This window comes from Meriones unguiculatus, chromosome 17 (genome assembly GCF_030254825.1).
Source record: "Meriones unguiculatus strain TT.TT164.6M chromosome 17, Bangor_MerUng_6.1, whole genome shotgun sequence".
Classification (NCBI taxonomy): domain Eukaryota; kingdom Metazoa; phylum Chordata; class Mammalia; order Rodentia; family Muridae; genus Meriones; species Meriones unguiculatus.
The window spans coordinates 37,889,473-37,904,473 of record NC_083364.1 but is presented as its reverse complement, the minus strand read 5'-3'; the positions used below and the strand labels follow the sequence as shown (position 1 = coordinate 37,904,473).

The window sequence follows — 15,001 nt, the reverse complement described above, 5'->3', positions numbered from 1 at the left end:
CTCCTGCAAGGCAGTGTACTTATAGAACCTTTGTCACTTTTCTTCCACTTTGACAACTGGTCTACCTGCAGAAATTGCAGTCTCCAACTGATCCTAAGAAAGATCAGGCCAGCAAGCCAGGGGAATTTTACAGTTCTAGTTTTTACAGGGCACACTGAGACTGAATGAAGAATTTGCTTCCAATACATCCTTCCAAAACCATGTTGATCTGCTAGTGAGAAGATCAAGAAGGTTGATAAATATGAAGAAGGAACTTTAAAAGGCTCAGGGCATTATTGCCGAGAGACACCATGGATATCATCTACCATATACTGTGTTTATATGACAGTGACGCTTTTGGCCTCTCATGCACCTCACTTTAGGAAGAGCTAACTTTCATCCAGTCATCTATTCTTTCATCATATATTTCTTGACCACCTACCAGGAGTCTACCAGGATGTGTACCTGATTGTGAAAACACGTTCCGATTCCATTGGTCCTGTTTGAGTTAGTGGTCGTTGAACTTACCCTTTACTATGTATTCTAACAGCTGGTTTCACAACCTCCCTGGGGGAATTGATGCACAGGCTCTTTAGCCAGTGCAAATAGAGTTTATACGCAAGGTCACCAATTTCTGAGCCCCTGGGCTAATTAGTGTAGCCCTGCTTGGCTTTACATAATACATGTATTGTTGAAAAGTTATTTGTAATTTAATTTTTGGCAAATGAAAAACAAATTTAGGCCACTAAGGGAACTTTTATTTAAAAACACCGCCCCCCCCCCCAAACAAATGCTTTTATAACGTGAAAAAATCTTGTTGCTGCTGTTGGGAATGATGACTTCCTAGTAATGGATTTAGTAAATCTGGGTGCTTGCTTTGGGAGTTCTAGCACGGGGCACATAATCAGGCACACAGCCCCACAGTAGCCTGAACTGGCTGGGGAGGCCTCTGGCCCAGGAAACGGAAGCCTCGGAAGTGGAAGAGGCCGGCTCCAGGCTGGCACTTACAGAGCCTGTAATCACTGGCTACATGGAGCACCTGTTTGCCATTCTACAGCTCCTGGGCCTTGAAGTGACAAGAAAGAGATAGGGAAGGATGAGACTAGGGCCTCCCTTTCTGCAGATGAGAGTGGTTTGGACATAACATACCCAATCCTTTTACTAAGTTGCTAAGGCTGGCCTTGGCAATCCTCCTGCTTTGACGTCTTGAATAGCTGGGGTAATAAGACCGGCACCACCAGGCCTGGGTTACTTTGAAAAAGAGAGGATAGAAGTTATTTTTTTGTATTAGTTTTTCTATAAAAAATTAAGTGTGGATACCGATGCAAGGAGAATTTTCGAAGACTGAGAAAAATGTATTTCACTTGTAAAAATAAGCTGTTTTGATATCAATGCCATTTCCCACAAACAGTTCACAAGTTAAAGACGGTTGAGAAGCTAAAAGTGTTTCCTTTCTGTGTGAAACAGAAGGCAAAACAAAGCAAGTAGCAGGAACTATTTGTGAAATTTGTAATTTTTGATGCTAATTAGTCTCTTTCATGAGAGGTAATAGTTCTTTGTGTGGGAGATAAGGTTTGAACAGTACCTATCTTAGGAAACTAAAGGCAGAACTATGATACAAGGCTATGGTCTTTGAAGTCACAGCTCACCTTCCTAGCGGTTGGTTCTTTTTTCTTCACTGCAGCTCACTGAGCCCGCAGCTATTACTACTCCTCATCCTATATAGCGTGTCGACTTCTGAGGAGACGTAATTGCTGAATAAAAGGTTCGCTACACCAGGGAAACATGGAAAAAAAAAGGAAGGAAATGAAACAGTCAGACACTGGAAATTTGACTGGGGTCAGATTATGACCTCTGACCTTGAACAGTGGCATTTGGTGACACTTTTCTTTCTCTTCCTTGGTTGGTCGTGCACAGGGTATGAAATTTCCTTTTCCCTGGGCCAACGGACTAATTCCTGGATTGTTGGTAAAATTCATATGACGTTGAGAGATGGAAACTAGCTTGCCCTGCATGCTACTCTCCTTTGTAGATTTCAGACGTGGCCTCACGGCATGTGGACAAAGACACTGGAACAGTATTTGAGGTCCCTGGCAGTTGCACTGAGCTCATAGAACTGCTTGCCTTATGAGATCCATGTGGGATATCTTAATGGTAACACACAACGGAGTCCTCAATTACAGCTCCAAGGTTATGAGTGTGGGTGGTTCTCTTTCAGAATTCTGTAAGGCACTGGTGTTAACTGCCAGGGTCACAGTGGGCTAGCCTGAGGTTTTGTGCACGCATGATAGCTGGTTGCCTCTTCCCACGCTCCTTATACTGGGTTGTCCTTTGCTTCCAGGACTGCAGTTTCTCTAGATGAATCTTTCTTTTCCAGTTCTAGTGAGTTCCAGGCATCTGCTGCCGGTCCCCTGATAGTCAGAACTCGGTTAGCACCTGGAGAGTACTTTACAAGCACGCAGTAAGACTTCTAAGAACCAGACAGAGAAAGTGCACTTCCTCAGGAGACTTGTGTCTATCGAGGGCGGGTGGTGTCATTAGGGGTGGGGGTGGCTCTGGGTCATCGTCATCAACTGCTTCCAGCTATCGGATGTTTGGTTATTTCCCCATTTGTAAAATGAAGTCTAACAGTTTATCTGCAAGCTGTCATTTGGGGTTCTGTGAACGACTTTGATATCAGTGAACTAACTCTCCAGGTGCCTACTGCATGCTCTCTGCGCGTAACACTCTGCTGAATACCAGAGGCGCAAACAGGCTTTTAAGACATCTTGTCATTTTCAAGTTGCTCCAGCAACAACAGGGCTGCTGGTGCTGTCCTTGGGAAATGGAGTTTTATACTCAGTGGGGGGTGCTGGCACCACAGTCTCTTGAAAAGGGCCAAGGCTAATCCCATCACGATGGGCACTCTCCCTGTGGTGGGCTGGGCTACAGACCTGTACAAGCCAAGATGACGGGTACGGGAGGCCGAGTGTGGGACCTTGGGACGTAGCTGTAGGTAGCTGACATCCTTATTCCCTTTCTGTTCTGTTGTCCCACAGGATCTTTTCGGAATGATGGTTTGAAAGCTTCTGATGTCCTTCCCATCCTAAAGGAGAAAGTGGCCTTTGTGTCTGGTGAGTATCTGCGTATACTCCTTTGTAGCAGACCTCAGGAAGAAGGGGCGTGTGTGTGTGTGTGTGTGTGTGTGTGTGTGTGTGTGTGTGTGTATGTGTACATGTGATCACTCACTGCCCTCTGTGAGAGAAGAGTTAGCTTGTAGAGTTAGTTTGTAGTGGCTGCGTCCTCCCTACAGCGACAGGCAGAGGAAAGGGGGGCTCTGACCTCAACTGTATACTCCGGAGGACACTTTCATGCACACCCCACACAGTGCTGCCTGGCTCAGCTTCCCTGGCAGGGCCACTGTGGCACTGTGAGAGGTTCTGGCAAGAAGAGAGTATCTACCCTGCACGTTCCCCAGAGTTTATCTTTTGTTTCTTAGTGGCTCACAAACAGGAATTTTTTTTTTTGGCTTCTCCTTTTCTGTTTACTTAGCAAATGGAACTCAAGTGTTTGTATTCTCAAGTTTTGTTCTTGGTTTGGTTTGTTTGGTTGTTTGTTTTGTTTCCTGCTCTGTATCCCAAATATTTATTCCTCACTTCTCTCCCGGCCTATCTCATGCACCTGGGCCTCTCATCATCTAATTTGGGCATCAGCCGTCTGCAGCCTTCAGGCCAGCTACGGCTTAATCTAAATAGGTGACTGGAACCGTGCTATGCATGTTTGGTTAGGTAGAATGTATGTTTCCCATGATGTCACAAACTTAGTGGCCAAATTGGATTCCTTCTTGATCAGAACTTGGCAGATCCTGAGCCTGGGCTGGGTGGTGACAGTGGGAACAGTACAGAGAGAAGGCCTTCGTGCTATGCCTTATAGACAGAGCCTTTATTTCTGGATAGTTTTTCATGTCTAAATCAATGGCCATGGAGCCACAGGACAGGACTGAGCATATTCCCATAGTATAGCAACTCACCCAAAGGCACTGATGTGTGACAACTTTGGTAGAGGAAAAGAAGAGAGGGGGTCCTCTGTGGAAAGGGAAACCATACTTACCAGAGAGGAGAGAAGCCAGCAAGTCAGTGTGGTGTGGGAGGGGAGGCAGGCATGTGCTAAGAAAGAAGCCTTTGTAAGATAGCATGCGCATTCTGCAGCAGTGGGTGAGATGGTGTTTGCTCACAGTGTTGCTGTTTGTTAAGACAACGGAGATCCAAAGGCTGCCTTGCCCTATTCATGTCACTAAAGATGAAGAGGCATTAGTAGAACAAGCTTGAAGAGGATCCTGTGGTGTGGTTCCAGCAGAGAGGCATGTATGTGACAGGCCTCAAGGCAAACTAGGATTTGGAGTGCTTGCTGAATTGTGGAAAGACCCTGTGTGGAAGTTCTGGTGGTCCCCGTGCATTGATGTGCCTCGGGCCTCATAGCCTTGACTCCTAGTACAAGCTTACAGCCCACTTCCTTCTGTTTTATGGCCCTTGGTTAAGATGACATCCTTCCTATACCTCGGGTCCTACTGATGTTCCTCTTCATCTCATGCCAGATGGTTTTCCAGTGCCTTTCCCCTACCTGCCAGCTTGAGCTTCTCCTCTCCTTCTCAAGTTACTTTCTGCTTCCCCTCCTCCAGAGGCCCTTTTAGACTTAGCGGATAGCTTCTGACAAGCACCATCCCTTTCAGCATCCATTCAGGGGCTATGAAGACATAGTATGTTCTGACATGGGGACCCTTGTTTTATTGCTTGTGGCTTGTTTTTTTCTGACGAATGGTCAATTGGAATGTGAGTGGCGCTCAGCCAGGCCTGGGAAAGCCCAGAAGATGTAGGAGGCAGTTAGCCAGGAAGTCAGTCAGGGATGAGGCAGGTAGGAATTTCCCAGAGAGGGTAAAGGGCCTAGCGGTATGCCACTCACTGTGTATGCCTGAATGAGCCGAGCCTGACTCATCCATGCTTGCACTGTCAGGCGCTTCTAAGCTTAGGGAACATTGCCGACCTCCCGTGCCTGGGAAGGGCACTGAGGGTGATAGGGAGATAATGACTGACTGCATCTGAAAAGGAAAACAACAACAACAACAACAACGAATTATTGCCATATTCTGTACACGCTGAGTCAGGAAACAAAACATGAAAAAAGGAGAGAGAGAAAGAAACCCCCAGTTAAATAATACAGAGTGGCAGTTGTATTTCATTCTGAGAGCAAAGCAAGGAGCATGGTAGGCAGAAAAATGGACGATTTGCCATGCCCACCCTCCTCTGCCAGCCTCTCCGCCTTGGCCAGGTGAAAGCATGTTGCCATGGCAACAGACATCTGGAATAGTCCAGGAGAGCCCAACCACTTCTGCATGTGGGCATGTAGGCGTGTGTGACAGTGGCTGTGTCTGTCCCTCGGTGTGTCTCTGTTGTCCTGCCCCATCGTGCTCTGTGGCTCACAGCTGTAGGTTTCTGGCCTCCCACTCACAGCACTCAAATCCCTTCTTTCTGCTCAGCCCTCCTGTGTGGGAGCCGCTGTGTCCCTAGGATCGTCACATGCTCACACCCAGCCTTTGGCCACTTTCCGGAGATTCTTTTCTGGTTTTGGATCCCTTGCCATCATTCTTTTCACTGTTCTCAGTGATGCTTCATGCTCCTGGGGACAACCTTTTGTACTCCAGAACCCAACGTTTCAGAGTGTGTTCCTGTTGCATAAGATGATCTTTGAATATGGGGAAGGAAGTTTGGGAGTTTCGGGATATGAAAGCCCTCCCACCCTCAACTTGGACTATCCATCAAAGCACATTAACATTTTAAGGCTTTGTAAAAAAAAAAAAACATTCCTACAATAACCAACCTCATCTAGTCTTACATGGCATTTCCAACTGCAAAATAACCTTATTCCCTTCAAAAATGTGTGTGAATCCATTAAAATCCCGCAGAGCTATTGTTATGTGAATCTAACTTTTGGTATGCTTCCTGAGATGTGCCTCCCTCCCACGCTACTTCCATCTGCTACCCTAACTGGAGCCTGGTGCCTCCTGAGAGTGTGAATCCTCCCCCTACTTTAGTCAATGAAGCATCAAGTCTCTCACTTTGGGCCTTCCTCCTTCCCCAGCCCTGCTATCCTGTCTACACGGAAGGAGAGCCATTGACATTTCTAGATTTCCCAACCCCCTCCCAGTCTCTGCATCTCTATCCTGTAACCCCCACCACCAGCCTTGCATGGGTAGGTAAAGGGCAAGAATGTGTTGCGTAAGTGAATGGTACCATTGAAGAAAGAGCAGGCATCTGAGATGTTTTTAATTTGTCTGTTTCCTCTTGCCTAATGCACAATGACCTTGGCATTGGAGTGTCATGATTCATCTCTGCTGATCTCCTAACGTCAGTATCCGTCTCAGTTATCAGTGTGGAACTTCATGGATGCTCAGCCTCTGGACACCAGGGTCTTATCTTGTCTCTCCTGTGGCCAGCCATGATTTTGACCTCTGATGTATCAGTCTAAACTCTTGTTTTCTCACTCTTGACACTTTCTGTTTCTCCCTCCTAGTTGGCGAAGAATACGTGTCAGTGGATCCCTCTTCTCTGGGATCACCTGGCAGAGCAGAGCAGTTCTCACCCTTGCCAGCTCTGCCCAATGTACATTCTTCACTAGCTCTATTCTCCCACAACGGAATGAGGTCCAGAGCAGATGCTCTCTCAACACCTGTCTTTGAAGCACATATCATCTCCACTTCCATGGAATGCTTTCTACTGATGATGGTTCTCTGGCTTTGTCCTCAGTAACCAAAGCCTACCTTGACCTTGAAAGGTGGCTTTGCTCTCTTATTTTGCTCTGGAGACAGGCTTAGCTTCTCCATGACTTTGTTTTCTTCTCCCTCCTGGGTTCTACAGCCTGCCTTAAAGAAAGCAGCACAGTTCTATCAACTGAGTGTTAGATCTTTCATCTTTTACACACTATGAGATCTCATCTCATCTATTGTCCTCTGCTTTCCAGCATAATGTTTGTCTTTCTCTTTGCTCTTCGATGTTTTGTTTTGTTTTGTTTTTTGTTTTTTTCCCAATCTGAAAAGTTTGTTCCTGTTGCCTTTTCTTGGCTCTTGATTCACACAAAAGAGATAACTTTGTTGACACAAGAGGCAATTTCACACCTTTGTAGGCTCTCTACATACTCAGATCCTTATGTCTAGCTGTGAATCTGGAACTCTTGTCTCAAAGATAAGTACTGGTCTGATGTTGACAGGGGACCATACCAACCAACCCACCAAACTCATCTTGGCCTGTGCGAGTCTCTGTTCCTCAGGATCCCATGGTCCTATTTTTAAAGTGTCCCTGAACAGTTGTGTCAAAAAGAAAGACAGACATGCACACACACCCCTCCGAGAGGGAAAATGCTTAGGGTGAGAGATCAAGGCTAGCAGAGGAGGGTATCTGAGACCCTTCTAGCTTCTGAGAACATGTCCATCTAATCCTTCTGTTTCCTTTTCTCATGTGGATTGCGGGCCACGGTTGGGAGATAAGGAGCTCTCCCAAGGCAGGTGAAATGTGATCAACGCAGAGAACTTTCGCTGGAAGGATGGAAGGTCTCAGGTTGGGGAGCCTGTAGCTCAACCCTGTATCTGCACAAACCCACCCTGCTGGGATGGAGAGGGAACTGGCCATCCTTTCTTCCTTGCAGCCCTGCCCCAACCCTCTGTGTGTGAGAGAGGTGGATGTGTGATTGAACGTATGTGAGAGTGAATGTATGTCTTGGTGCTTATGCACATATGCATGTACGGAGGCCAGAGGTCAACCCTGACATTCAGTTGCTCTCTACCTTACTTTTTGAGATGGAGGCTTTCATCTCATCTAGTTCACTGATTGGCTACACTAGCTGGTAATCAAGTACTGAGGGTCTGCCTGTCTCCCAAATGCTAGGGTCATAGGTACACACCATCGTGTCCAGATTTTCCAGGGGTGCTGGGGAGTCTGAGCTTATGTCCTCACACATGTGCAGAAGGCACTAGACTCACGGAGTCATCTATCTGCTGTCCTCCATCTGCAGCCTCTTTGTTCCTTGGGGTGTTCTAGATTCACTGTCTGCCAAGCTTGCAGGCAACACCCTCTATGATCAGAGGGAAGCATTTACACCTGAGCTTACACTTGGGCGGGACCTGGGCCACTCAGTCTTTAGGAGGTTTTCTAAGTAAGCTAATGCAGGCTTCTTTCTAGGATTGCTATGGTGCTGTGTCAATGTGCCTCCCATCTTTCTCCCATTAGACTCCCTTTAATTCCCACTGTGAGGATGCCAGTGACTGCTTGAGATGCAGGTGGGCACCTGGGATCATGATTCAGGGATGGGTGGCCTTTGATTAGTAGAGAGTGCATTAGAGATACAGCCACTACCCTTCAGCTTCAACCCCATCCAGTCCCCCTGAGAAACCTGCTCTGCTTTCTAATTTCAATGTCTGTTAATGAACGAATGCGAAAATTATCCAATAATGGCAAAGAGAAAGTTTAGAAAATAGAGGAAGGAAACATCAGATATCTTGAATCGTGTCCTAATAAAAGCAGTGGTCATTATTTTGGTTCACTCCTCCCCGCTTTTTTTTTTCTTTTTTAATGTGCTTTTCAGTGAGCATGGCCCTGAGCATACGTATCTCCAGTGAGATTCATGTGTTTCTCCATCCGATGTGACAGGTGGCATCTCCGGCAGACAGTGGGTAGGGCTGGCCTGTGGGCTGGATAGAGCGCTCTCAGGGTACCTTACATGAGTCTGGAAACCTCCCAGCAGAGCTGTCCTGATGGATGCCGTGAGACCTCTCACGCAATCAGCTCCTGGAGCATAATCGCACATCTCTGCAGTCTGCGAAGAGAAGAGACTGGAGGTTAAATCTTCAAGACAAAGCACTTTCGCCCAGCTTGTTTCCTCAACAAGAACAGTCGCAATCACCACCTCACACGTGCGCAAGGGTGCACTCCTTCCCTCAGCGTGCCTCCTCCTGTCATCGCATCCGTCCTTGCAGTGACATGCCCACCATCGCTTTTATCATCCCTAGATAAGGCAGCAGACATCCAAAGAGACTTTCCCGAAGTCATACAACTTACTTACCTTGCGTCTCTCCTACCTGCTCTGAAGCAGCGTCCGTCTCCTCTGGGCACTTTTTAGCCTCTTCTTTTGACATTCAGCTGCATTATTTTTCCATCTGTACTTGACTTTCCTGGATGCTTTTCTTAAACTCCCTCCTCTTGCTTCCTCCAGGGGGGCGTGATAAGCGAGGCGGTCCCATCCTGACCTTCCCTGCCCGAAGCAATCATGACAGAATAAGACAGGAAGACCTGCGGAAACTCGTGACGTATTTGGCCAGCGTGCCAAGGTAAGGGGAAGGGGAAGTGTCCGCGGGGAGGGGGAGCCGAGCTGATGCCAGCAGGCTGAGACAGCCGCTGCGCCTGCCAGGGGCCCTTGGATTGGATTCTAATTGTTCCTGGAATATCATCAGTCATTGTTCACTTCATTCCCATCATGCCCATTGTTCCTGCTGGGATTCAGCTGGAAGTGCTCAATGCGGGCAGAGGTGAGAGTACGAGGCTGCAAGGACTGGTGTGGAGCCTGCAACAGCAGACAGCTTGGCCTGGTATGGAAGAAGGGGAAGCTGTTGTTTACTTTCATGAGAACCTCTGTTTATGTAACCTCTGGCTTACATACTGGTTACTTTCAGTCTCGGAATCAATGTACGGCCCTTGGATTTGGGGGCAAATAACTGGTCTTGAGTCACTCATCTAGAAGCAGCACATGGTTCAGTGTTGGTTCTCCTTTTTCAAGCCGGGTGATATTGCTTAAGATTGGTTATTGGTGAAAGCACGTGAATCTCACTTTGTATATATTAATCCCACACACACACTGTGGATAAATGTAATACATGTTTGTTATTAAGTTTCACTGATGGAGAGATGGGGGGGGGGTGGCTGTAAATGGCTCCTCCAGGACAGAGGGTGATAATGAAAGAAGGTTTGGGAAACACTCTCCATGCCACCCCAGAGTTAGCTGGTAGAAGACATGCCACAGACATGGTTTATATCTTTGAGAAGGGAGGGAAAGGTCTTTTGACTGGTTAGAATGTAAGAGGCAGAAGAAGGAACTCTCAAGAACGTGCTAGGCAAATGTGTGTGGCATTTTAAATATATCCTTAGGAATTTGGCTGACAGTGAATGTGAGTTGGCTCTCCCTCGAGGATGCTGCCGAGCTTGCCTGGGACACACCCGTCCTGACTGCAGCACTGGTACTCATTCTTTGTCCTTGCCCTTGGCCTGCAGGGATGCTGTTTTCTGTCTCTTAGCAGAGTGGGTGCCTGTGTAGTGTCGGTGGTGGGAGATAAGATGTGGTGCCTTGGGCTTTCAGAACTTTCATTTTATGGGATAATTAGTAAATTAGGCAGATGAGCTATAAATTCTCCTCTGCCTTTGCAAGGAGACCTGGGATGTTTTTTGAATATGCTGATTAAGTTCTTGAAGCAGGTGTCAAGTGAGGCAAGCCTTGCGGTGGGTTGCAGAGGGCTCCAGGGGAGGAAGTGTGAAGGGATTGGGGGATGTTGATGGGCAGGTGGTAAGAGGAGTTTTCTTTGGAGCAGCATCACATGCTAAAACACATGTTGAATAGGATGGTGAGCCCTGGAGAGCTCCAAGCAGAAGGCTGTAAACAAACAGATGTGGAAAGGGATCTTTTTTTTTTTTTTTCCTTGATGCTATCCACTGGGATCATAAGCACCAGTGAAGGAACTTTGGGTTATGCCCAGAGAAGTTTTAAAGTATGAGTGCATGAGAATGAACTGGAGAATAAAAGAGCCTGGAGGACTATATAGAGAAGAAATAGTCCCATCTGACTCAGAGCAAGGAAGTGGTTGAAATAGCCCATGATTGTGCTGTATGGCTTGGTAATTTAGCCTTGTTGGGGCTAAGCAGTTTTTAAAAAGTGCTGTTTCCAAGTATGCTAGTAGGTATGAAATAAGGCACTCTCTGAAGCAATTTACTACAGTTTTGTGTGTGTGTGTATTGGGGGAACTAATTTATTTTAGAACCAGAAGAAATTAGAATCCCAGGAGACGTGAAGGATGCATTTTTCTTCCTTCAGTGTACATGGCGTACCTGCAACCCAGACAGGCTCATTCTTTCTTTAGAATAAAAGCCCAAGAGTTGGAAGAACCCGCTTTCCTTCATTCTGACTTGTTAAGCAAAGACTGGGACAAAATGGATTGGAAGCAATTAAGAAAGGAAAAGATTTCTGTTGGGGGGAAAAAAAAAAAGAAGCCCAAGATAGGCTGAGAGGGAGGTCGTGAGAACAAAGGAGAGATGGTAGCACTCTGTGTGAGGGGCACATTACATGCTGGCTGCTCTCTGCCCCCCAGCATGGCAGCTTGTGTCCTACCCCCACAGGGGAAGGGGGGGTCACACAGGCTCTTCACAGCTCCCAGTGGGTGGGAGGCAGGAAGGCTGCAGTTACCTTCAGGAGCAAGAATTCTCTGTGACCCCTTGGCCTCCTTCCACGGTGACCTGTATTCACTGGGACCATGAGCACCAGCTGCAGCCTACCAACCAGTTGTGCTCACCAATCATTCCCTGATTGTGTTGGATGGGCGCTCACACACCATCACTCATGAGAACAGCGTCTGCAATAGCATTGTTCTGGAGACAGTGACGGGTGGTAGGAAAACTGAGAACTGTGGTGGGCTACTCCTCTGCCTGCCCTGGCGTTGGGAGGGAAGTGAAGCTAGATTAGATGGATGGTTCTGATGAAAAGGAATCACTGATCCTCGGCCATGGGCCAGGATGCTGAAAGAATAGGCCTCCGTTTGGAGATCCAGCGTTTCTCACAGGCTGGTGTGCCCAGCGCTGTAGGCGACATTTGATATTCATTGATTGGTGCCCTTATTTAGTTGTTAACAAACACTTCCTGCCTCTAGAGGCCAGGCAGATTGAGGCTTCATGGTGAGCAAGAAGGTATAAAGTGAGGAAAGTAGGAGGAGCCTGTATATTTCTCTACCTAATCCAAACTGATAACGGTGGAGGACGGGGAAGATGTTGAGTGCGCTACAGTACAGAACGGAAGCAGCTGGCAGCGGATAAAACAGGAAGGGCAGCGGAGGGACCAGCCTGTTTAGAAAACAGCCCTGACAGTTAGGAATGTCAGCAGTGCTTTGTGCTGTGCGGGGAGGTGATGTCCACCCTGCAGCGCCACGCTCGTCAGTCTCACCCACCAGGCAGAGTGCTGTCACGGTGGCAGCACCGCAGCACACACCAGTGGGAGAAGGGAGAAACAGTTCCCGACTTGAGAGGTCGGGGCGCTGCCCTGAAGAGGCAGGATCCAGGTAACGCACTGTCTCTCTGTTGCATCCCCCGTACTAGGTAGAGACCAGGACTCAGGAGAAGAACCTGCCAGCCTGGGAGCTGTCCAGCAGCAGCACTGTGTCTCTAGGCAGGTCACTGGACGCTGGACAGGTCTCCATTAGGAAGGCTGTAGCAAGCGTTACTCCATTGAATCAGACATGGGGTTGTGTGTCTAAGTGGATTTCCAGTCCTTGGGTCTAGGTTACTTTGATATTGGAAAGTATATACTCCATAAAATCTAGGATCTCAAGCCAGCAGACACACCCTTCTCTGGCTCTCAAAGTAATTCATTGCCTGGTGCCTTGTCTAGACCTTCAATCCCAAGAGAACAGCTTTCTGGTCTCCTAAGACCCTTGGCGAGACTTTTGTAGCATTGCCTGGTACCAGAGATCATGCAAGGGTGTAATAGTTCCCATCAGTTCTGTGCTGCTCTTTCAGGATCCTTCTTAACTTGAGTTGGGGCCTTTTCTCGTCTTGTGTCTGACATCCACACCCTGAGTCTCTCCCAGGTGCCTTGTTCTGAGAAGTCACAGGCTGTGAATAGACTTGAAAGCCTTTCTTTGCACTCATTTGTTGTGTGTCTCCTATGAGCCTTTGGAATTATCAGATGCTTTTGTGGTATCTTTCTCACTGTCACCCCTCATACGCTTATCTAACCCTTATTGTCCCTCTGGTCCGCTCTCTGCTTGTAGTGACTTATATGTAAGAGGCAAGGAAAGGAAAAACTCAGATAGGATCAGCTGATGAGCGTCCCTCAAAATTGAGAGATAGGCTGAAAATGTACACTGGGAGTAAGCAGATGTCCAGGCATTGTCCACCGTCCACTGTGTAGACCATTGAGAGCTGACCATATGCTTGAGGTAGTGAGTGATGGTTGTTTCTGTCATAGCAACTCGCCCCTTTACATCATCACTGTTATCCTGCTTTGTCACCATCATCTGTTTGCTGCTCCTAAGGTACCAAAGGCTGAACCTTCTATTGACTCTGCTATTAGCAATTCTGCCAAGATGCTGAGTGTTCTGTCAGGGAATGCAGATGTCATATCAGCGAGGAGAGATGACAAGGAATTAGGATGGGTTATTCTTCAATGCCAGACAAACCACGGTGCCTTTATTTGCAGCTTAGTTTGATAATATTTGCACCTCTTCTATTGATTCCAGCAAAAGATAAATTGGGCTTAAAGCCAGAACTGTCTTTGTGCTGCATCATAAAAAAAATATGAATAAACAAGAATAAGCAGAAAGAACCAGAAAGACAGCTAGATGGAGGGGGAGAATTTCCTCCAACTGTTTTTAGCACGAGAAATCTCGAGCTATCCAAAGTGTCACCACCACAAGCACCTCATTATTAGGACCTGTCAGGGATTGCTGTTGGTGCCCTGTCCTTTGTTCTGGGACCATCAATTCAAGGAAGGTACAGGGAGAAATCAAAGTGATGGAAGGACCAGGAAACAGGACAAGTAAGAACAGCAGGTCACTGTTTATGCTTACATTTGCCTAAAGATTACGTTTTAAAAGACATTTTGAATTTATTTTATTCCCTGTGTAGACGGTGTATCATTTCTGTTGCAGCTTTCATACTTTACACACATTTCTCAGCAATATCAGTTGAGCGTCCTTTTGTTGGCTCTTGGTAACATCAGTCACGAAGAGGAAATAGTTTTCTATTACGTGGCTAAGGCACACAAAGCCATAGTAGTAACTGCCATTGTTAGTTATCACCTTCCTTAAAGTCACATCAACCTTTGCAGAAGAGGATAGAGAGGTCTCGGGTACACAGCTTCAGGTCTCATCTTACTGTCAAGAAACACGTGGCCTCAGCCTGTGTAGTTTAAGACTCTCAGGGGCGGCCGAGGAGGAGGTTTGGGGGGAATCACCAAGATTTGCAACAGTGTCTGAGGCAAGATGAGTCTCTCTAGGCATGAAGAGGCAGGGCTTGGGAGGATCAGAGAGGCTCCCAAGATGAACAGTGGGTGTGGGGAAGAGATGCTACCCGTGGATGGTCACTTCCTGGTGGGAAGGGCGCAGGGACCGGATATCATGACCTTACTCTTTTCTCCTCCACTCTCCAACTTTTGTTGGCCGATACTCCCAGAAGCCAGGTGGTGAGGGAGCCCGCTGATGTGAGTGGATACCGGTCAGCCATCTAAAACCCTGCAGAGTGGACAGTGGGCTCTTAGGGGTACTGGGGGAATATATTCAGCATAGGAAGAGACAGGGGCATGTTATTTCCTCATTTCTTACTCGAATTTTTAGTTTAGAAAGTTGTTGTGAGGTTTAGTCTCCCGATAATCACACTTCTCTCCCCCAGAGGAGGCATTAGTAGTACTAATAAAATAATTATATGTACGAAACACACAGCAATGCACGCTATCTGAAAAAGAATAGATATAATAAACCTAAGTGCTTCAAAGCATGGGAGTAAGGTAAGCCCTTCGTACTGGTCCCCAACTTGAGAGGCTGAGTACCTCCATTCTTGCTTCCCATAGCTGTTTCCCCCTCCAGCATGTCCCCAGAAAACAGCCACTGCCTGGAGCTTCGTGTTTATTTTCCTCTTGCCCTTTTTGGTATAGCTTACCCAGTGTTTCCATAGTCCATATGCCGTCTTGTTTTGCTTGGTTTAGGGTTCAGCAACGTGAGAGCGATAGTGTCAGCAAAACCTCTCAA

The 15,001-nt window shown here is 47.2% G+C and overlaps 1 protein-coding gene across 30 annotated transcripts in view; it reads left to right on the top strand.

The window, feature by feature from the left end:
* The window catches only part of Kalrn (kalirin RhoGEF kinase), a 582,551-nt gene that overhangs the window by 174,296 nt on the left and 393,254 nt on the right, over window positions 1–15,001 (top strand). For all 30 annotated transcript variants that reach the window (XM_060370291.1, XM_060370285.1, XM_060370286.1 and 27 more), the window contains exons 2-3: window positions 3,018–3,092; window positions 9,217–9,331. In XM_060370291.1, the coding sequence (XP_060226274.1) occupies window positions 3,018–3,092; window positions 9,217–9,331 (190 nt within the window). The remainder of the gene's footprint in view (window positions 1–3,017; window positions 3,093–9,216; window positions 9,332–15,001) is intronic.